The sequence below is a fragment of the Eumetopias jubatus genome, unplaced genomic scaffold, assembly GCF_037043125.1.
Source record: "Eumetopias jubatus isolate StellerSeaLion01/CBP00866 unplaced genomic scaffold, mEumJub1_p1.0 scaffold_7, whole genome shotgun sequence".
NCBI classification, from domain to species: domain Eukaryota; kingdom Metazoa; phylum Chordata; class Mammalia; order Carnivora; family Otariidae; genus Eumetopias; species Eumetopias jubatus.
The window spans coordinates 99,749,661-99,771,752 of NW_028274813.1; the positions used below are offsets into that span (position 1 = coordinate 99,749,661).

The 22,092-nt window shown below is 43.1% G+C and overlaps 1 protein-coding gene across 1 annotated transcript in view; it reads right to left on the reverse strand.

Moving 5' to 3' along the window:
• Nucleotides 1-22,092, reverse strand: part of MYO1E (myosin IE) — a 188,818-nt gene that overhangs the window by 62,908 nt on the left and 103,818 nt on the right. Inside the window, exons 5-9 of the mRNA XM_028100077.2 lie at nt 15,075-15,162; nt 11,718-11,807; nt 7,111-7,242; nt 4,844-4,978; nt 2,803-2,935 (exon numbers count right to left, since the gene is read on the reverse strand). Coding sequence (XP_027955878.1) covers nt 2,803-2,935; nt 4,844-4,978; nt 7,111-7,242; nt 11,718-11,807; nt 15,075-15,162 — 578 coding nt within the window. The remainder of the gene's footprint in view (nt 1-2,802; nt 2,936-4,843; nt 4,979-7,110; nt 7,243-11,717; nt 11,808-15,074; nt 15,163-22,092) is intronic.

The window sequence follows — 22,092 nt, forward strand, 5'->3', positions numbered from 1 at the left end:
GGGTACAGGTGTGGCTGGAGAAGGACATGAGTACAGAAGCTTGGAGGCTGTGGGGAGGGAGCGAGGGAGGGAGGAGGCATTAATTTCAAAATGCTGCTATAACTCTGGTATCATTAATCAGAGTTACGCAGAACATAAAAGAACCTGCTAGAAAGTAATGTTGCAACACATTTTGATGATAAGAACAGATTTCTGTCATTGCACTGAAGTGTAAAGCAAAGTTGGATTAATTTTATCTGGGTGCACCTGAAGCACAGAGGAGATAAACTAAAAAGATGTAGCAAAAACAAAATGCTGTTTGACAAATCTAAAAGAAATGGCAAGGTAAATGTGGGCTGTCTTCGGTGTTGAGGTTCCGTGCTCTCTAATCCATCAGTCACATTGCAAAAAAGATGGGCATCGTCACTCATACTTTCCATTGCTATTTTCATATGATTTTTTTCCCCTTCAACAACATTCACAGGTTAATATCTTTGGAGCAAGACTTGTTTCCAAAAGTATGTCATCTTACTGTAGTGACTATGGGGGATACACATGTGCTTAAGCTGAGGTTTGTTTGCCTTCTAAGCAATGTACAGGTTCGTCTCAGGAAATCCTACAGCTCCACTAGTCTAAGGTCGGGTCAATAACACAATCTGTTGTTACTGAGGGCTGTTTTGCTTTACTAGGTCAGCTGTGACAGAATCTTACCATCTTTTTCTATAGTAGCTAGAGAAAGTCTGCTTTCTTCTCTTATAAAAACACGGGCGAACACTTCCCTCTAAAAATTTATTCTACAGGAGGCGCCTGGGTGGCTCAGTTGGTTAAGCGTCTGCCTTCGGCTCAGGTCATGATCCCAGGGTCCTGGGATCGAGCCCGAGCCCTGCGCCGGTCTCCCTGCTCAGCGGGGAGTTTGCTTCCCTCTCCCTCTGCCTGTCATTCCCCCTGCTTGTGCATGTGCTCATGTTCTCTCTCTGTCAAATAAATCAATGATTTTGTTAAAAAATAAAAAAATAAAAATCCATTCCATGGGATATTCATTTTAGTGTGTTCCGTGTTGTAATCGCAGAGGTTCCACCTTGATATCCACCAACATATGATTGGTTCAGTAAAAGTACACATAGCCAAGCAACAGCATACTGTGTAGCTAAAAAGGGATGAAGCTCTTAATGAATAGAATAATCTTCAAGACATAATGTGAAGTGAAAAAGCAACTGTACAGAACATGATGTGTTATGCCCCCATTTATGCACAAAAGTGAGAAAAAAGAATGGATGAGCATCGAGGCTCAGGAACACATATTACTGGAAACTCTGGTGCCCTCTGGGGAAGGGAACAAGGCAACGAGCAAAGGGGGACACTCTGCTTAGGTAATAACTCATGTTAAGGTATACCAAGTGAGCAGGAAAGAAATTCTCAGAAGGAGGGCCCAACTCTTTGCTAGCTCTCTTTAGTCTCAAGCATAGCCTCTCCTGGTCTCCACCACTCCAATCAAGGCATTGCAAGGCAGTTGCCAATCCTGGGCCTTACCCAGTTGGCTGAGGAGGCTACTTCCTCCAGGCATCGATGTGCAATGAACCACTTCTTGGCTCAAGCATATGGGGGAAGGCTTGCTGTGTCAGAGTTGTTTTGTTCTCCAGCATAAAGAGGCAATAAAAGATTGTACTATCCAAGAAGGCAAGAGAAATTCATTCTGCTTCCACAGCAACCACCAAGAAACCCACACTGTCAGTGTTAAAAAGGACAAGTGTTAATGACCCTCCTGGATACATACGTGCATTTGTTAAATGTGAAGGAAAATGTACATAAGTCTAGAAACACAGTGATTATTATTAGGTCCTGTTTCTAGACTTTAGGCACACCGTGTATATTTAGTGTTTTCCCCCATCACTCACTTCCCTGGTCAACATAATTCATCTTTCTCTTTATCAGATAGACATCAGAAGTTAGCAGAACTTCCCTCTTTTATCACAAAAGAAAACAAAAATATAAAAAAAGAACCTTATTTGGAATGGAAATAGCCTCCCTGCATTGTCAGCAATGAGTGGGATACTATTTATTACTAAGCATCTAAATTTATCATTCTGGAAGAATGCTGAGAAAGGAAGAAATGTCTTCCTGGGTGGTTAAAGGCTGTGTGGGTTGAGAGCAGCCTGGAAAGCCATCTGATGCCTCAGAGGCTAAAGTCGCCACACAAACCAATAACGTGTCTGCAGGAAGGACCGATTTCTTCCCCAAGAGCAAACATGATCCTTCAGTCTTCAGGCTCTATTACAGAGGTGACCATGAAAGGTGATCACCAGCACTACCAACACAATAGCCAGTGCCCATTCGTTTTTGTTTTCAGAATTCAATCTAAACCAGCCCCCAGATAAGCTTCATCTGCAAGCTTTCCATACTGACATAAACATGATCAGCGGCTCTTCAGGACCGTGAGGTGAGTGGAGGCCCTACAAGTCAGGTACAGAGAAGATTTTTCTTAGGAGACAAATCTTTGGAGTTATTTGGCTATTACTCTCATCTTCATTAAAGTATCACTTTATTTTTAAACCTAGGTGTGAAATTCGGCCAGACTCCCCCAAGGTTGATGGTAAATTGAAACTGAGACAATCTCATGAATGGTCTACTGGTGTGGGATGTGGTGAGGGGCACAGGTGACCAGAAGCCCAGACTCTCTGAAGGCCTTTTGTTCTGCCCCAAAAGGACACATGACTTCCCCAAATCCCTGGCTGAGACCCTAGCAAAGGACATCGGTCGGTTACCTGCGGCGGCGCCAACCGATTGTTCACCCACATTCACCCGCCGTGTGCCAGAGCTACTCACACTCCTCACTCTCCACGGCCGCGTAATTGCCAACTTCCTTGAAGCTGATGTTCCCCAGGTGGAGGACACCCGCCACGATCTGCAGCACCAGCATCTGCTCCTCCGCGAAGATCCCGATCACGTTCATCGCGTGCTGGAGGAGAAAAGAGAAATCATCCAGGTGGGTCAGCCGCCAGCTTTCTAAGCACGTAATAAAGAAGCCAAAGCTTAAACGTCCACAATAGCCAAACTATGGAAAGAGCCCAGATGTCCATCAACAGATGAAAGGATAAAGAAGATGTGGTGTATATGTATATATATACGATGGAATATTATGCAGCCATCAAAAAAAAAAATGAAATCTTGCCTTTTGCAAGGACGTGGATGGAACTAGAGGGTATTATGCTAAGCGAAATAAGTTAATCAGAGAAAGATAAGTATCATACGATCTCACTGATATGAGGAATTTGAGAAACAAGGCAGAGGATCACAGCGGAAGGGAGGGAAAAATGAAACAAGACGAAACTAGAGAGGGAGACAAACCATAAGAGACTCTTAATCTCAGGAAACTGAAGGCTGCTGGAGTGGAGGGGGGTGGGAGGGATGGGGTGTCTGGGTGATGGACACTGGGGAGGGTATGTGTTGTGGGGAGCACTGTGTATTGTGTAAGACTGATGACTAACAGACCTGGACCCCTGAAACAAACAATACATTATATGTTAATAAAAATAATAAAAAATTTTTTAAAAAGCCAAAGCTTAGATTGAGTTGTGCGGCCACATGGGACTTAGCTAGCAGTGGCAGCTGGAAGGCGCTGTAGGATACGGTCACTGCCCAACGCACTCACCCACTCTTCTCAAGTGTCAGGGGCACACTGGGAAGGCAGTTCTGTCTTTAGATCCAGCACACGATCCCCCGGCAGGAGATCTCCAGGAGCAGAGATACACAGAGGGAGCAGCAGGATACCCAGTCAGCACCCTGTCCTTGTACCCTGTGGGTGTCCTCACTGCCACCCCCCTCCCTCCAAGGGCACGGATGCCCCCTTTCCAGTTACTCCAAGGAGACTTTGGAGATCTTTTGCCACATCAGGAGGGCAAAAATAAATTGTACTTGAAAAAGGATCTTGATTAAAACTCTCCAGCAAATAAAATGAAAGCATCAATAGGAAAGTCTTGTTTCTGAGGCCCGTTAACTTCAGTAAAACCAGCTGACATGCCGAGACTTATTTATCTGAATCCTAAGAGCACCACATGCTAGGACCAATGCAGGCCCCCCATCTGCATTTCTTCTCCCTGCTCCCTTGAGGCCATGTGGCCCCTTGGTGCTGTCTTCTTTCCTGCACCCAGGATACAGTGTGCCTGAGCGGCCTGCCCCCCCCCCCCCACCAAGCAGGAGGTCAGCTCCTCTCCAACCGCACCCCCACTTGCCCTGTCAGGGTCCCTGCCTCGCATCTGGGTCTGGGCTGAGGGATGGGCCTGGCAGGAAGCTGACTCAAAAGGCAGAGGGTGATGCTAAATGGGTGAACAGCCCGAGAAAGTTCTAAATTGACTTACTGAGTTGTTTTCCTGAAGATGTGACCCCTCAATAATGTTCCGGGGTTGACAGTACCGTAACATGCACGCTGCAGGAAGGGCATGGAGGCGCGGGCTGCCCTCTGCCCATTCAGTGTGGAGGTAAAAGGGAATGCACATGGAGGTGTTGGAAAAGATCAGAAGGGTGGTCTTCGCTTCACCTTTCTGAGGAAACAGCTCAGCAATGGCATAAGCTCTAGGCAAACTGGGATGGTAAATGTATTACCTATAACGGTGTTCACCTGTTAATCAGAGCCCCTGCAGGGTGGGGGTGGGGGATGAGGAATTCACTTCTTTACCCATTTCAACTCATTCGATGGTCCTCAGGCAGCTGGGCGCATGGCTCTTGAAGGGTGCTTACACATAGGTTTAAGGAAATGGAGAGCTTGCAGCAGAATGAGGTGGAAATTTCCCGCGGCTCTTCGCTCTTAACCCTCCCTGCCCTTCGGCGCCGCAGAGCCCCTCCTGCCTGGCCCTGAGCCAGCACTTACCAGTGTTTCCTGAAACTCCCGCCTGTCGTCGATGTCGTCCACCTTGTAGGACCCAGAGAGGCTCAGGTAGTAGTAATAGTCCATGCTGGTGATGCCGAGGCTGTGCTTCTGCTCTGCAGAGGCGCCCTCGATGAGCTGGACAAAAGGAAGTGGGGTGTGGTGTGCCCACCAAGCTGAGGCCCCACGCCAGGGCCCAGGTGATGAGCACGTTCTGACCCTGCCTTCTGAAATGATGGGTGCTCATCTCCAAAATACGGGCTTCAGGATAGCTGCTCTGCTGGTGGTAGCCCCGGATCATCTCTGCAAATTCGAGTTCTGAACTCTGGTAAGACCTATAAGAGCTGAGACTTTCCCCTCGTCCAATGAGGAGAACTGCAGTGCTGTGTGGGTGAGAGCCCTCAGAGGAGTGGAAAACAAGCCAGGTCATATTACTTCGTTTCTGCTCAACGTGCTTAGGGCTTTATGATGTGCAGCCGCCCCTTCGCGCTTCTCCCCACGGATGCCTGTGGAACAGCAGCCCCAGGTCCCGTGCTCCAGCACTCTGAAACCTCCTACCCAATGGACTGTCCCGCGGCTTTCTGTGCCTGCTCTGATGTTTGCCTTTGGTCCGAGCAAGGCCCTCTTAAAGGACTCCCACCAGTGGTGTGCTAGAAAGATATTCAACCATCAACTCGTGGGGAGAAAAATGGATTTGTAGTGTTTGCTGACTGTCGTGGTGTAAATACTCCTACCACGACTGATTTCAGACTACCAAGAAAATAGCCCCGTTGGAGGAAGTGCTTGGAAGGGATGCACACAGCCTGTGCAAGCTGGCTCCACCTGTTCCAGCCCGGAGGGATTTAGGGAAAGAGAGGGCCTAGCCACACTTCTCCATCTCAGTCAAGCTCCTTATGTCATCTCAGCCCCATGCCCCACAAGGACGGAACATCATCTCCATTACAGAGAAGTTCTAGGTCACCCATGACATCAGGGTCCCTTAGCTTTCTTCTGCCTCCTCAAAATAATCTTTGTGCCGGGGCACCTGGGTGGCTCAGTCATTGAGCAGCTGCCTTTGGCTCAGGTCATGATCCCAGGGCCCTGGGATCGAGCCCCACATTGGGCTCCCTGCTCCGCGGAAGCCTGCTTCTCCCTCTCCCACTCCCCCTGCTTGTGTTCCTGCTCTGGCTATCTCTCTGTCAAATAAATAAATAAATAATCTTAAAAAAAAAAATCTTTGTGCCACCCCCTTCCTATTTTCCCCCTTCTGTGTTTCCTCCCCATCCGCATCACCCAGCCTCTCATTTCCATCTTCAAACTGCCCCCCCCCCAACCCTCTTCAGCCTGCAGACACATGCTGCTCGTGGCCGTAAGCTTTTCCTTGACTCTGAACTTCTCCAAGCCCCAGAATAAACTTCCTCATCACGCGCTAGCTAGCCACCTGCAAGAATGATTTGCCATCATCTGAGATAGCTATCTAACTGAAAAGACTGTATGAGCTCCCGACACAGCTTTTAACTTCCTTCTAATCCAATGATCTTCAAACCATAACAAAGTAAAATTAACACAAAAAACAGCTGTAGGCCTTTCTTCAAAGAAAATCTGACGTGGACCCCTGATATATGAAATGCTAATACATAAACTCATACATAAAGAAATTGTTTTGGTATCATTATATTTCTTAAGTACTTAAAAACATTTTAAAAAGTAGGCAAATCCAAGGATACTCGAAGCCTTGGGACATAATCTAAGAGCAACCTGCAACACTGCTCTAGCCCCACTCCCCGTGGCTTCTGGACGTCCAGGTCAGAACTTCCTGACCGGGGATTAAAGATCCTTAGCCCACCTCTAGCCTTTCCTCTGAGCTCCCCTTCGGGAGACTTCCACCCTTGCCAACCGGTCCACCTGACTTGCCAGAGCAGCCTCCCCACCTCGTTCCCCTGCACGCCCTCTGTACCTCTCCTCACCCTCCCAGCCACACCTCCCCACGTGGACTCCTGCCTGGCAAAGAATCAAGCACTCCTAGTTTTGTTCTGAAGTTATACTAACACTTCTTGATTATTTAACTTTTGGGAAGTTCTTATTTTCTCTCCCCAAGAACGTACTCTCCTCGCAGGTAGGGACGTCCTCACAATTTTTTGCACATTGACTTATACATACTATAGTAATAAATACTCCTTGGCTTGGCAGACTAGATTGCCTAAACCTGACAGCTTAGAGGAAAACAAAAAAATTTTTTTTAATGTGGAGAAGGAATAAGGAAATAGGAAAGAAAAAATATAAAGGAAAACCTGGTAAAATATGTGAAAACTCCGCTCTCCGGGGTTCCTCATCACCACCCTGGATTTTTCCAGAAGGAAGTTGGAGATCTTTCCACCATCTGGTTCCCCACCTGGACTGAACTGGATTTCAAAGTATTTTCCCTGCAAGAAAGTTAGGGATTTCCTTCAATGGTTGGTGAACAGAAACATGATGTTCCAAACAGGCTTTGAATATAGCATATAATTCAAGGAAATTCATTAATGAAAGATACATTCTGAATTATTCCCAGTTCTGATCAAGACTTCCTCACTTCTTCCTATCAGACAATAACCAGGGCTTTTGTCCAGTCACACGATTCTGAATTGAGAGAGAGAATCTATATTTCCAGCCCGACTAAATAAGGGTATGCTGTATTCCTTGCCCATTTCCCCCCAGTGGGTGCTTGCCTGCTAAGCCGGAAGCTGTAAAGAATGGGACAGAAAATCTCAAGGTTCCCTTGATCTAGCAAGAACGAACTCCATCAGCCTCTTTCAGGGAGAGCAAATTTTCCCTCTGCCAGACATATTTTCATGGCTTTGAGCAAAAGGCACCCCCTTTTACCTCTGGATCATCTAGCGTTCTTATATAAAGTAAAAACACTTGATTATAAACAATGTTCTTTCCAGCTAGTTGTGGGTGTGGAGAGTTTTCTTACTGTCGTAGTTAATTATTTCCTTTTAAATTACTGCTCAGAAGGAACAAAGGAGAATAAAGCCTTGGGATTTAGCTGGAAAGGTGTCCAGATTGTTAAGGAAATGACATTTTCTCGCTAGAATCTGGTTGCTCTCCCATCCTTGGAAAGGGCCAGGAGTGTAAATGTAGACGAAGGAAAAGATGAAAATGTGGGTGTTAGGGAGTGGTACGGCCTGGGTTCAAACTGGCGGAGCATGCCCAGCCTAACTGCATTTCACATTTTCAAATTTTAATATTTTAAAATATTAAATATTTTTAAAATGTGTACACTGATGAAATCCACCCATTTCAGGGCTGGCTCCTGCCAGGCCACAAGTCTGGGACTAGAACCATAAACTCATTAAGGACAAGAAAAGCCCATTTTGTGTTTTTCCTGCTGCCTACAGCATCCACTACCTGCTGTGTTCCTAAGTCAACTGCAGATTCCAAGTATCAGAAAGGCTACAAAAGAAGGCCACCCTCTAACTGTCTATGTGTCTTATTCTGATGACTTCTCCCCCTTCCCCAAAATAAACCCCCAAACACCTAGAAGCACCAGACAGAGAGAAGGACCACAAACCATGTTATCCCAAATTGCAGTGCTTCCTGAGAAATGATTGCTGAACAAGATTCTCCATGCTTCCTATTATGATGTCTATTCCTTCATCATCCTTTCCTTTTGGCACGTTTTGGAGGGAATAAATCAGTGTCTGTCCACGTGTAGCCCCTAACCATTCCCCATCAATCTGGGGGTGGGAATGAAACCAAACAGGACATCAAACCCAGGAATGGCAGATGTAGTAAATGACAAACTCTCAAGCCCTTCCAGAAGGGGTTTGAAACCTTGGCTGCCCTGTTGCAAAGACCTGGGGAGCCTTTTTTTTTTTTTTTTTTAAGATTTTATTTATTTATTTGAGAGAGAGAGTGAGAGAGAGAGAGAGAAAGCATGAGCAGAGCAGAGAGAATGACAAAGGGAGAGGGAGCAGACTCCCCACGGAGCAGGGAGCCCGATGCAGGGCTTGGGACTCGATCCCAGGACCCTGGGATCATGACCTGAGTTGAAGGCAGACACTTAACCGACCGTGCCATCCGGGTGCCCCCAGAGAAGTAAATCCATCTTTAGGAACTGGTACCCAAATCTGAGCAGTTCTAAAGAGCCTGGGTGATTTTTCTATGTGGCCAAGGTGGAGAACCACTGTTCCAATGAATAGAAAGGCTAATATACAATTCAAATTTGTTACGTAAAAGTTAAAACCCCTAACAAGAGAGTTTTGTTGTAGAGCAGCCTGGGGAAAAAGAGGAACTTGTATGAAGAAAGGATGTTGCGTTTTCATAATTAAATGGAAAGAAACATTGATTCTTGGTAATGTGTTGATTCTTGGTAATGTTTTATTTCTTAAGCTAGGCACTGGGAACACTGGTGTTCATTGTATTATTTTTAAATAGTGTTTGAAATATTTCATAATATATTTCTTAAAACTTGAAAAGATTGGTGTAAGTGGAAATATGGGAGTTTTTATGATTCATACTGCATGTCCATTTTTTTTAGAGATTTTTTTTTTTTTTTTATGTAATCTCTACACCCAGTGTGGGGCTCGAACTCATAACCCCAAGATCAAGAGTTGCATGCTCTATGGACCGAGCCAGCCAGGAGCCCCTGCATGTCCATTTTAAAAAGAGAAATTACCTATATTCCCACCCTGATGCCCCTTCTACTCCCTCCTACTAAATAATCACTTGTTAATAATATAGTCAAACTTTGATTTACAGACACCTTAGTTAAGTTTTATATAATGTGCCTTTTAAAATAAAAATGAGACCATATTATAAGCACATTATAAATATCATAAATATTATTCTATAACCTATTTTTTTGAATTTTAACAATATATTATGGATATCTTTTTAAATAAGTCATTATTAACAGGAAACTTAGATAATTTTTTTTTTTTTTTTTTTACATAGGCTCCATGCTGGAGCCCAACACAAGGCTTGAACCTACAACCCTGAGATCGAGACCTGAACCGAGATCAGGAGTCAGGCGCTTAACTGACTGAGCCACCCAGGTGCCCCTGAACATTTTAAATGTTGATAAAAAAATGCCAAATTGCTCTCCTAGGGGAATGTGTCAGGCTTCAACCAATAGTGTTTTTTCTCTGGTATTATAAATCTCCTTAATGTTTGCTCATCTGAGAGATAGAAAATGATATATAGTTTTAATTTACATTTCTCTCATTATTAATGGAAACATCTTTGGATGCCCCATCAGACATTACTCTGTGTGTGTGTGTGTGTGTGTGTGTGTGTGTGTGTGTGCATGCGCTCACACTCTTTCTCATCTTTCCATCAGGGTTACATGAAATTTTATAATCGGAAAAATAAATGCTATTTTTGTTTTGTTTTACAAAGAATGACTGATGTATCCTCCTTGTCCAAGAATAAAGAATAACTTATATTGGAAACATCAAAATACCCATTTAATTATTCTTTTGCTCTCTAAGGAAGGCAAAGGGGGGGATGGGTAGCTAGAGAGTTAAATTTGGTCAAGTGCATTTTTTTTTTAAGATTTTATTTATTTATTTGACAGAGAGAGTGAGAGAGCACAAGCAGGGGGAGCAGCAGAGGGAGAGGGAGAAGCAGGCTCGCGGAGCTCAATCCCAGGACCCTGAGATCACAACCTGAGCTGAAGTCAGACGCTTAACCATCTGAGCCAGCCAGGCGCCCCGGTCAAGTGCATTTTTTATATGACTGAGACAGACAATTAGGAAAAAAAGGTCAAGTGGAAAATTCATTCACATTTTCTTTTGTATTTCATTACCTAGAAACTTCTTCAAGATAACACGACCCAGGCATCAAGCAGAAAAATGAGTGGTGAACAAATGAACAAACAGTGTAAATAGTATTGAACAGCAAGGAAAGTGAGGGCAATAAGGAGAGATATAACTCACCAGGGAATCTAACAATCACTGCATGAGACCTTAGTAAGAATTCTCTTGGAAATAGAAGCTTCCTTCCAAAATAGAAGGCTGAAAAAGAAATTGTTTTTCTCCAAAATTCCCACTATTTATTTTAAAATGGTCCGGAATCAGCCTCACAGATGGCTCCTTGAATGTTTTACTGCCAGACATAATCTAGGGTTGAGATAAGATATAAAATCTACATAAATCAAAGCTACTGGCCAAATACTCATTTCTTTGTAAATGTGACTTTTTGTCAAGGGGGATATATTCCTATGCATCCTCGCCAGCTTTCTAATTCACCCCCGAGGAGACACTCAGGCAGAAAAATGTCTAAGTGGGCATTCATGACAATGCATTTGGCTGACACTTTCATTGCCTTGGGTTGAGTGGACCAGCTGGGAGGCCATCTGACGGACCGCATCCAGTTGCTTTTGGATGTGATTATGTTACATGAGTATGTCTAAAACAAATACACAGAGCTCTTAGGGGTGGGCAGACAACTAGCTCACTCTGGATGACAGAGAGGACAGTTGTCTCCAAGATACAGGATCGAAGTGTTCGATCGGCCCAGGTTCCAGGAACCAAAAGCAAGGCAAGAAGACCTGCAAATCTAGTGAACTCGTTTATTTGTCTGGGAAAGAAGGTCCTCCCGCCAGGGTACAAGGCAAACCCCTCCAGGACCAAAGCTGACACTTCTATCAATTTTTATTTTCCCTAGTGAGGCAACTTGGGTTGAGAACTGTTTTCAAAAATTATCTTCTATCCCGAGGCTCAAAAATAATTTCAGTGAAAGGGCAAATGGATATCCTGACAGCACACAGCTATAGAAAATGAAGAAGAGATTGAAAAGGCAGCCTCCTGATGGTACGTGAAAAGCTCCTATTTCCTTGGGGATACCAGACGTAAATCGGGGGTATCAGCATCACCCATCAGGTGACATTTTCTGAAACAGGGAAGAGACTCACAAATCGGCTGGAGTTGTTGTTGCGGACGGTCTTGGCGTTCCCGAAGGCCTCCAGGAGCGGGTTGGACTGCAGGATAATGTCCTTGACATGCTGTCACGGCAGACAGGCCAGAGGTTAGGAAGGTGCAAGCACCAACCACGCAACGTGACACCACACTCTCCCTAAGGACCTGGTTTCTGAAGGCAGTTAAGATGAGGTCTCAAATCTCTACACGTTCCTGGGGTTTCTGGAAGATTTATGCTTTTCTCGCAACAGATCTAAACCTGCTTGTGTGTTCATGTCTTCCAGCTCCCTTGACTTGGTGCCTGTGCTTCCCAAACCTTCATGCTCATGAATCCCCAAGGGATCTTGTTTAAATGCAGACGCAGATTCATTGGTCTGAGGCGGGGCCCGAGAGTCTGCATTCCTAACCAGCTCCCTGGTTCTACTGCTTTTGCCAGCGTGGAGCCATGTTTGGAGCAGCAAGGGCCAACAATGGATTGTATGGAACAATTCCTGGCCTACTAGAGAGGAAGGATTTGGTTTTCAAACACCCCATTTCTGTGCCAGACTGAAAAGTGTGCAAAACACTCTATGGGCAAGACAGCTCAACAGATAGGAGTTGATGTTGGAGAGGTCTTTCAACAAGTGAGTCATTCCTTGTAGTTCTAATTATTCACATGCTATGGTTAAACATGTTCCAGAAATAACAAGTCTTTGGTTTGTGCTCTTTAGCTACTGACTAATTTCAAGCCAAGAGCTCTGTATCATTGTCCTCATAGGAAAACAGGAAGAGAAAAGTCAACAATAACGTCTGCAGTCTGGCCACTAGGTCGTGGTCTGTAGCAAACAGGACTAGTTTAAGGCACTAACTGCTAATTAACTATGTAACAGCCGAAGCTGCTCCCTCGGCATTCTCCTGAACAGTCAGAAGAGGAAAGGGAATGGGAATTTCACTAACTGGGCTATGTGGTTAGCAATGGCACCAAAGGCAAATTCTGGGTGGTCCCTCCATGGGGTCAAGTTCAAAGCTTAGAAACATCTTCCAAGCTGCCTACTCTCCTTTAAAAACTCATGGATTTATACAAATGATGCCTTCTTTGTAAAATTAATTTTGACTTTGTGGCTCTTCATCAATCAATGCTTTATATGTTATTTGATACCCTTTATCAACACTCAGCTTCTCATAAGGGGTAGAACCAGAGAAAGGCTCTTCTTTGTCTCTTCCCTTCAATTATTGACTTTTAAGCTGAGAATCCTTATGCACATATGCATCATCCATCCATCAACCATCAAGATGTCCAACAGAATTTTGGGGCGTGTGGTCAGCATTTGGGGAAAAGACAAAGAACAAATAAAGGTAAAGGTGCAGCCCACCCATAAAACAGCATCCTGAGTTTGTCTTCATGTCAACCTTCTAGGGATAGGGTGTGATCACATGAACAGAGACAATCAAGTAGCACCGCACCAACCTAAGTTCTTGAATCACTCTCACTGTCCAATGCTGAAGCCATGAGCCATGTGTTGCACTGAGTTGCAAGAAGGCTAGTCCCAATTGAGATGTGCTGTGAAGTGTAGATTACATGCCAGATTTCAAAGATTTAATATCAAAAAGAATGCAGAGTATCTTGTTAGTTTCTTGACATGGATTATATGCTGAAATGATCATGTTTGGGATATGTTAAGTAAAATATATTTTTAAAATTAATATCACATGATTCTTTTTACCTTTTTAAAGATTTAGCCACTTGAAAATGTTAAATTCTGTCCGTGACTTGTGCCATCTTTCCACTGGCCAGTGCTACTCTAGATCTTCTTTTCATTCAATGAAAGAGGGCCCTCTAAGACTCTTTTACTCTGTGAAAGGAATTTTGGAGGCTGCCTGAAGCTTTCTGACCCAGAAGGACACAATGTGATGGAGCACCATTTAATTAGCAGACAGAACCACAGTGAAGAGAGTTTTGATGTACCTTTTTAAAGTCTACAGATGACTGCACTTATCCAATGATTCAGATTAAAAAATTAATCTTTACGGTGAAATCTACCTGGGAGCACGAGTACCAGTAAGAAACTGTTCCCAGTGGTCTGCGCCAGTGATAAGCCCTATGCCTCTGGGCAAGCCCCTGTGGACCCTGGCCCACCTCCGCCATCAGCCATTGCTCTTCGGGGAGGGGGCTTCGCCCAGTCCTGCTGACGCCGATGCCGCTACCACGCTGGGTCAAAGTAAAGGCAGACGAAGCAGTAACTACCATTCTCCACGCTGCACCCACGCTGCACCCTCGAACGTGCTGCCTCTCGGCCCATATTGTGCTCCTCTCCTTTTTCATCTCTCCTTTGTCCTCATTTTCCTGGATGTTCTGCTTTCCTAATGTTACCCTCTAACGTTTCCTTCTTCCTTTCTCTCCCCTGCCCCCTCCCCCACTCTATTTTAAGATTTTTGGAAATGCAGTCACATAGTTCAAAATTTAAAAGTTTCAAAAGGCTATAGGGGAGAATGTGCCTTTCTCTCGGTCTCCCAGTTTCCCTCCCTGAAGAACCCATTACCAGTTTCTTATCTAACCTTCCAGAGGTATGTTATACCCATCCAAACAAATACGGGTATATGTTCTCTTATTCTCCTCAAATGGCAACACGTTTTACACAATGTTGTGAACCTTGCTTTTTGTAACTCATCATTATCTTGGAGATCATTACCTATCAGTACATGAAGTTTCATTTTTACAGCTGTCTAATATTCTATTCTATTATGAACCATAAATTATTTCACCAGTCTCTGACTGATGAACCTTCAAATTGTTTCGAGTCTTTTACATTACTAAAAAATGCCATATCAAATAACTATATCATTTTGCATACATTTCAGCACATCTAAAGGATACATTCTCTCAAGCAGAATTGATGAATCAACAGGTGTATACACATAGAGTTGACAGATTTTGCTGAAATACCCTCCATAAAAGTATACTAGTTCATGCTCCTACCCGTAATGTATGAGAGGAACTATGTTCCTATATTTTTACCAACAAAGTGTTTAAAACACGACAAAATTTTTGCCATTCTGACAGTTAAGGAATAGTTCTTTGGTGAGGTTTCATTTTGCACCTTATTATCATGAGGGTGAGCATGTTTCATGTTTTATGAGTTGTCCTTCATTTATTCCCTTTTGGGATTTTTTGGCCTTTGCTAGATATTTAAGAGCTCATTCTATATTAGGTATCTCCATCTCATGCTATTTCTTTGGAGATTTCAAGCTTTTGGTTATAGAAGTTGGTTGGTTCTGTGTCTTTTCTGTGGAAAAAAATTTTTTTAAACAGCAAATGGAGACTTTTACACTTCACTTCATACAGGGCCTCAAAATGGGTCATGTCACTAACTCACCTGGACTTTGGGACCTCCTCCAGATACTCTAGAGACATAACTCATGATGTATTTGGCAGCCACTGTCTTTCCAGCACCACTTTCACCACTGAGGAAAGAAAGACAAAAATACCCACCCGTGAAGTGGATCACAACCGGTTCCCTCCCCCCTGACAAAACAAACAAACAAACAAAAACAAAAAAAGAAAGCAAGCATAAAGGTATTCAGTAATAAAGGCACAGCACTGGTTGAGAAACGCAAATCCATGCCAGGATGAGGTCACCTCCCTGACTTGTATGAGCAATATCAACATGGTTTGTGGACCAAGGTCTTGATAACGATCATGTCCGGAATAGACAATTAGGCATTCTAAATGCCCAATAATGGAGAACATGATTAGGAACATTATGGGATATCAGAAGGATGGAATATTATACAGAAATTACAAATGACAGGAAGATTGTAAACTTAGGGGGAAAAGCATAGGAAGTAATCAATTGAGTGAAATCAGAAAAAATTATATATGAAAACATGACTACAAAATGTAAAGAAAAAAAACACTGAAAAGAAAAAAAGACTAGAACTACCACAAAATATTAGTAGAGGTTCTGGTAAAGTGAAAGATACCATGGAAGACTCCTTTTAGTTCATTATTTCCCAAACTTTTAGTAACACATACATTACTTCTGTAATTAAAAAAAAAAAAAAAAAAGGAAACCGTAGGCACTCTCAGGTTTTAAACCTTGTGCCCTGAACTGGTACAAGCAACTTTATTTTAGAAGTTCTAAAATTAAATGATGAGGCAATATTAATCACATCCTGCATAACAAAGACTACCTTCCGTTTTGGTGGCCTCACTGCATGGGGAAACCCTTTTGTTAAGAGTGTATAGGCTGGTCTTCAAAATACCCGTTCTTCCTTTAAAATCCCCTTGAATTGATGATGACCTCAACTCACAACATGCTTAAGTCAGTCAGATTTCTCATCTCTCTGTTGGTTGCTTTGTGTTATCAATGGCTCACTCAAGAAAAGAGGAAACGTCTGCTTAGGGTACATCCAAAGCCAGGTGACCCCTTAGCATCAAAAGGAAACAAATAAATTTGGAAATAATTTGATGTTTTGAAACAAAACAAACACAAAAAGGATTAAGGTAACCATCAGAGCAAAACTCAGAACTTGGTGAATTTCCCTGACGTAACACACACTTAATTAGAGAGATTAGAGGGAAGAAGAAGGGAACAATACTCTTTGAGGGGCTCTGAATCCACCAATGTGACTTATTCACCATGTGAGTGCTTGGAGCCCCCGGTTTCCAGGTCACGTGACTAGGGAAAGCAAACTGAAGTTCCATAAGATGTGGTGGCAAGAAAAAACCAGCAAGTGTGGATGAAATGGCACACTGTTTATAGAGGACATGCTTACTTGCAGGCCCAAGGAGGTATAGCAAATATCTCGGCTCCATGAGGAAATGATCTATTTAAATGGTCCCTGTAATCAAGTGATTTATGTGCAAGACCCAGGGTCAAAACATGTACTCTTGCTTATTTGCAGCACAGGTTTTGTCGACAAATGAAACTCCATTTTATAATGTTGTAAATCATGTGAACGGTCAAGAATATTGTAAAATCCCAAAGTGCAAAGGTACAACCACCCAATCCAATAATCACACAGACATTTAAAATAACTAGAAAACTACGTGGCAACATACATAAAGACTGCAGCTAAAGTTGATGGCAACATAAGCAGAAGACAATGTATCTATAATGTGATCACAACTAAGTAAAAATAATGTATGGACAAGAATAGAAATGGAACAAAGAAAAAGAAGCATTTCTGACTTGGGGCGCCTGGGTGGCTCAGTCAGCTGAGTGTCTGATTCTTGATTTTGGGTCAGATCATGATCTTGGGATGGTGAGATCGAGCCCCACATTGGGCTCCGCGCTCATAGTGAAGTCTGCTTGAGATTCTCTCCCTCTGCCCCTCCACCTGCGCTCACATGTGCGCTCTCTCTCTCCCCCATAAATAGATAAATCTTCTAAAAAAAGAAATACTTCTGACTTATTGAAGGGTTTTTTTCTTTGGATGTGATTTCTCTTAATTGCTTAAATTTTTGAGATAGATAATTACTTATATATTTCAGATTTTTAAAAAAGCATTTCTAGAAAAAGTGGAACCACACAGCACAGTGATAATCAACACTGATCAATTTCTTTATTCTTCAACTTCCTTTATCACGATGAGTAAACATATTTTCATGTTCAGAATTCCTTGGAGCAAGCTGTGTGTGTGTGTGTGTGTGTGTGTCTGTGTGTCTGTGTAAGAGAGAGAGGGAAAAGGAGAAGCAACAAATCCTATTGGAATTATGAAATAAAAGTATAGCGATTCTTCGGTTAATAGTGTGATAGACACGAACTATTTTATCTCTTTGGTTGGAAGCAAAAGAACAGAAGAATAATGGAACAGAATTCATTTCATGTATTAAAATAAGTACGCCAGGTCCAATAATAGAACATCGACATTCTAGTAATTGTGGTATTTTTCAGAAGCTTTAAAATAATTAGTTCTGGCTGAACATTGACTGGAAGTTTCATTTCTTGGTTTCCATTTACAAACACTTAAAAAAAAGTTCTATTGATCAGAGGCTGGTAATTTGCTCAGAATATGGTACAATAATGGAATGTTACATAATTATCTGAAGCTTACAGTATATACAAGCATAACTATACTGGTCCTTTTGGGATGGCAAAATATTATTTCTTCCTCTGGACTAAAACGCAAGTTAAAAGAATGTGAAGGTATCAGACATTATACAGCATGCCTAAAATTATTTGCTTTGCATCTCACAAGAGTTAGGAAATTTGCTTTGCTTATGTTACAGGCAGTCTTTCTTAATTCAATTGCCTTCACTTGACTTCTAACGTGGACAAAAAAATACACTGGAAGTGTATGTGCTTTAAATTAGAAAAATGCCCCATTGGTCCCTAAACCCAGCAGCCTACCAGAACCCTCAAAGTAAAATGCTCATGTTTGGGCTCCTCTTCTGACCTGCTTCCAAACCCAGTCTCCAAGGACAGGCCCTAGAAATAAGATTTTTTTTTTAAAGATTTTATTTATTTATTTGACAGAGAGAGACATAGCAAGAGAGGGAACACAAGCAGGGGGAGTGGGAGAGGGAGAAGCAGGCTTCCCGCCAAGCAGGGAGCCCGATGTGGGGCTCGATCCCAGGACCCTGGGATCATGACCTGAGCCGAAGGCAGATGCTTAACGACTGAGCCACCCAGGCGTCCCTAGAAATAAGATTTCTTAACTCCGTAGTTCTTATATAACTGGCGGAAAGAGCCAAGCAAATTTAAAACAGTCAACAGAGACTTCATAGGAAATATCAATTCAAATAAGAAATAATGTTCTGTGTGCATTAGCTATAGAAATGGAAACACATGCTAAAATTTCAAAGAAATGGAAAGAATGTTCTGGGGGAAGAATCTATTTACAATGGTATATTAATAATTGGATCCAAGGACCATAATTGCTTTTATAAGCCTGAAAGTTATTCCTCACTTAAAAATCAATAGTGTTTTCAATTCACTTCAACTTCCTCTAGCAAATGTAAAAACATTTCCATCATATTTTTCAGGCAGATTTCCCATAGAATAAGGAGAGTCAATCTTTTCTACTGCTCGAAGATTCACCAATCTACTCCCATTTCCCCCTTCCTAGTCTCAAAATAATCTGTAACTTTTTAAATTATTATTATTTATTTATTTATCTGAGAGAGCAAGACTGAGAGCGAGCACACATGCATGTGAGCATAAGCTAGGGGAGGGGCTGGGGGAGAGAAACTCAAGCAGACTCTGTGCTGAGCGTGGAGCCCGATGCGGGGCTCGATCCCAGGACCCTGAGATCATGTCCTGAGCTGAAACCAAGAGTCGGACGCCCTGACTGAGCCACCCAGGGGCCCCTCTCTAACAGTTCTTACCACAGTAACTATTGTTCCCTTATAACTGATCAAGGTAATGTCATTGAAATGTTGCTTTACCAGCCTTAGATTTGTTTGCACTTTACAAAGGATAAACGCTTCAAACAAAAACTGTGTGTGCGTTTGTTTACCCTACATGTATTGTCTAAGCCCCACCACGTGCCAAGCTCTGGGCTGGAGGCTCGAAGGAGAGGTGGCTCCTGCCCTGAAGGGGCTCACCACCTGCTGGGGAAGGGGAGTGCACGCAGGCTGTAAGAAAACCGTGTAGATGGGGATGCAGTTTTAGGGACTCCTGGGGGCATGTATCCCTGATTGGAGCACATGTTAAGAAAAGATCCTTAAAGGAAGTCACAACTATTTTAAGTCTCAACAAGACACGTAACATTAGCCAGGTGGGGTGTGTGTACCCATGTGCAGTCGGACCCAGGGGTGAATGGTGAAGCCTGAGTCCTAGCTGGAGACAAAAACCCCACTGGGTGCGACTGAAAGGAAGTACCACAGGTGAAAAGAACTTGAAAGGGAGCTGGAGGGGGGAGGAGAGGGGCTGAAAGTTCCATGACAGTGCCTTGGGTATTGGTTTTGAGGAAGGACCATGGGCTCTGGTCAGAAGCAGTCAGTGTTTCTTATTTCATACAGACCAGACTCCAGTCCTTTCTGTATCATATTCATGAATTTTGCCTTTACTTCTCTTCTAAAGACCAACTGATCTATTACTTAGTATTTTTCTCTAAACTGAGTCAATTTACTTAAATTTATTTTAAAAAGGAACATATATATGGCTGCTGTATATAGAAAACCACGATGGCTTACCCCAAGTTGGCAACCCTAAAAATAAATACCACAAAAATAAAAGTTATTTGTGAAAATAATTCAAATTTCTACCAACACAGAATAGATAAATAAACTGTGACATATTAAAAAGTGGAATTCTGGGGGGGGGGGCGGAGAATTATAGTTACACTCTCCCAGTAAATTTCAGGAAATTTAATGTTGTGTGAAAAAAAAAAAAGCAAGCTGCAGAATACATGGAACGCATATAGTAGGATTCCATTTACATCAAATTCAACAGTGCAAAAAGACAGTCAAGAGGTTGGTTAGAGTAGCAAATGTAAGTAAGTGGTAACACCATAAAGAAAAGGGAAGGAGATATTTAAAATTCAGGACAATGGTTATCTCCCTGTGAACTGGGATGGGAAAGGAGCCAAGACGGACTGGAGAAAAGGAGGGGCAGCTCAGAGGATATTCTTTTTCTTTCCTTTTTTTAAAGATTTTATTTTTAAATAATGTCTACACCCCATGTGAGGCTCGAACTCACAACCCCGACATCAAGAGTCATATGCTCCACCAACTGAGACAGCCAGATGCCCCTCAGGGGATGTTCTTTTAACTTAAAGTGAAGTGGTGGGTGATCTTTTGGGATCATGGCTCTTTAAATGTACATGTATTTTATAGATATAATTTTAATGTCCTCAGTAGCTCACATGAACCATTTTGGAAGTGGTTGAATTCTAGCCGGCCTGCCAAAGGCCTTGAGCCTGAAGCCTACTCTCTTTAACAAAGAGATCAGCAAGAGGTTTGAAGACATACCAGCACAAAACAGACTTACTCTCTGATAGAAGCAGGCACATTGAAATAAAACTAAACATGGGCTCGTCCTCTGTGCGTACTTCAATACCATGTACCCCCTGCATGGCTGAGAAGCGCTGCGATCATCAACGGGAAACAGGGGTGGAGCACGGAGGCCAAGCTGAAAGGAGGTGGCCAGGTCAGAAGGGTGTGCAGGATCCAGGCGAGGGGAATGAAGGCCTCCATGACGGCAGGGTTGGTGGCAAAAGATGTAAGAGGGTAAACTCCTGTCCCATTAGGGAGTAACATTGGGTTTTGACAGAAGATAGGTAAGAATGAATGAAGAATGACATCCTGGTTTGGGGCCTCGGGAGCCGGTGGATACTGTATCGCTAAGGTAAGAGTTTCTATAACCCCCAGGGCAGGGTTGGGGGTTATATCATGTGGTTGTAGGACCCCAGAGACTGAGGATGCAGAGCAGTGAAGGGCATTTGAAGGGCCACCCACAAGTAGGGGCCAGTGGGCAGAGCCATGGGGAGGTTGAGGGGAGCGGGGAGGTAATGAATGGAAGAGACAGCTGGTGATTGGAGGACTGATTAGATTGAGCACATAAATTAGATTGAGCAATAGACAAATACATTGAAAATAATGTGAAACAATACTCTCGTTGTCAGAAAAGTGTTAGCAAATTTGAAAAGGAGAAAGAACCCTGAAGTGCTGGATCGGTGGTATTAAAGGCATCCACTTTAACTGCTGGAATGAAAGTTATCAGTACACACACACAAAAACTTTGTGTGTGTGTGTGTGTGTGTGTGTGTGTGTGTGTGTGTGTGTGTGGTATGTATAGTGGGCATAGCGTGTGTATATGTATTTATTATATATATATAATAAATAAATAGAAGGGACCAAGGCTTCTTGGAGAAATGGCCAATTCAAAAGCTGGGCCAGGGAAAATGCAAGCTGAGCCTAGAACACGTAGCTGTGTCAAAAAGTACAAAAGTACAGTGTCTGATGTAGACATGTCAAGCCCACAAGAGCCAGTTTGAAAGGGCTCCCGCTGATCGAGGTCATGGTAGTAATGGACTATGATCATTGAATATAGTCCATACATACTGCCATAAAACAAGATAAATCAATAATAAGGGAGAAGGGAAAACTCTTCCTTATCACAGAGTGCCCACTAAGGAACAAAGAAGAAATGATGGAAACAGAGCATCACCATTTGGCACCTGTCATTTAAGTGACTGATGTGGGCCAGAGTCATCAATGGATTCTACGGTGGGTGGAGGTTTAATGAGGAGCAGGATGCTGCCATAATCTCAAAACAGGCCCACAAAACGCTAACATGTCCTAAAAGAAAATATGGTGAACTTAGTCAGGAGGAACACAGCAGACATGCCCAGGCCCAACCAGTTGCTCAAGAGCACAGTGTTGTTTCTAAGGAAGTCCTGCTCAGCAGGAATGACCTGAGTCTGGTCAGAAGGAATCACGAGACA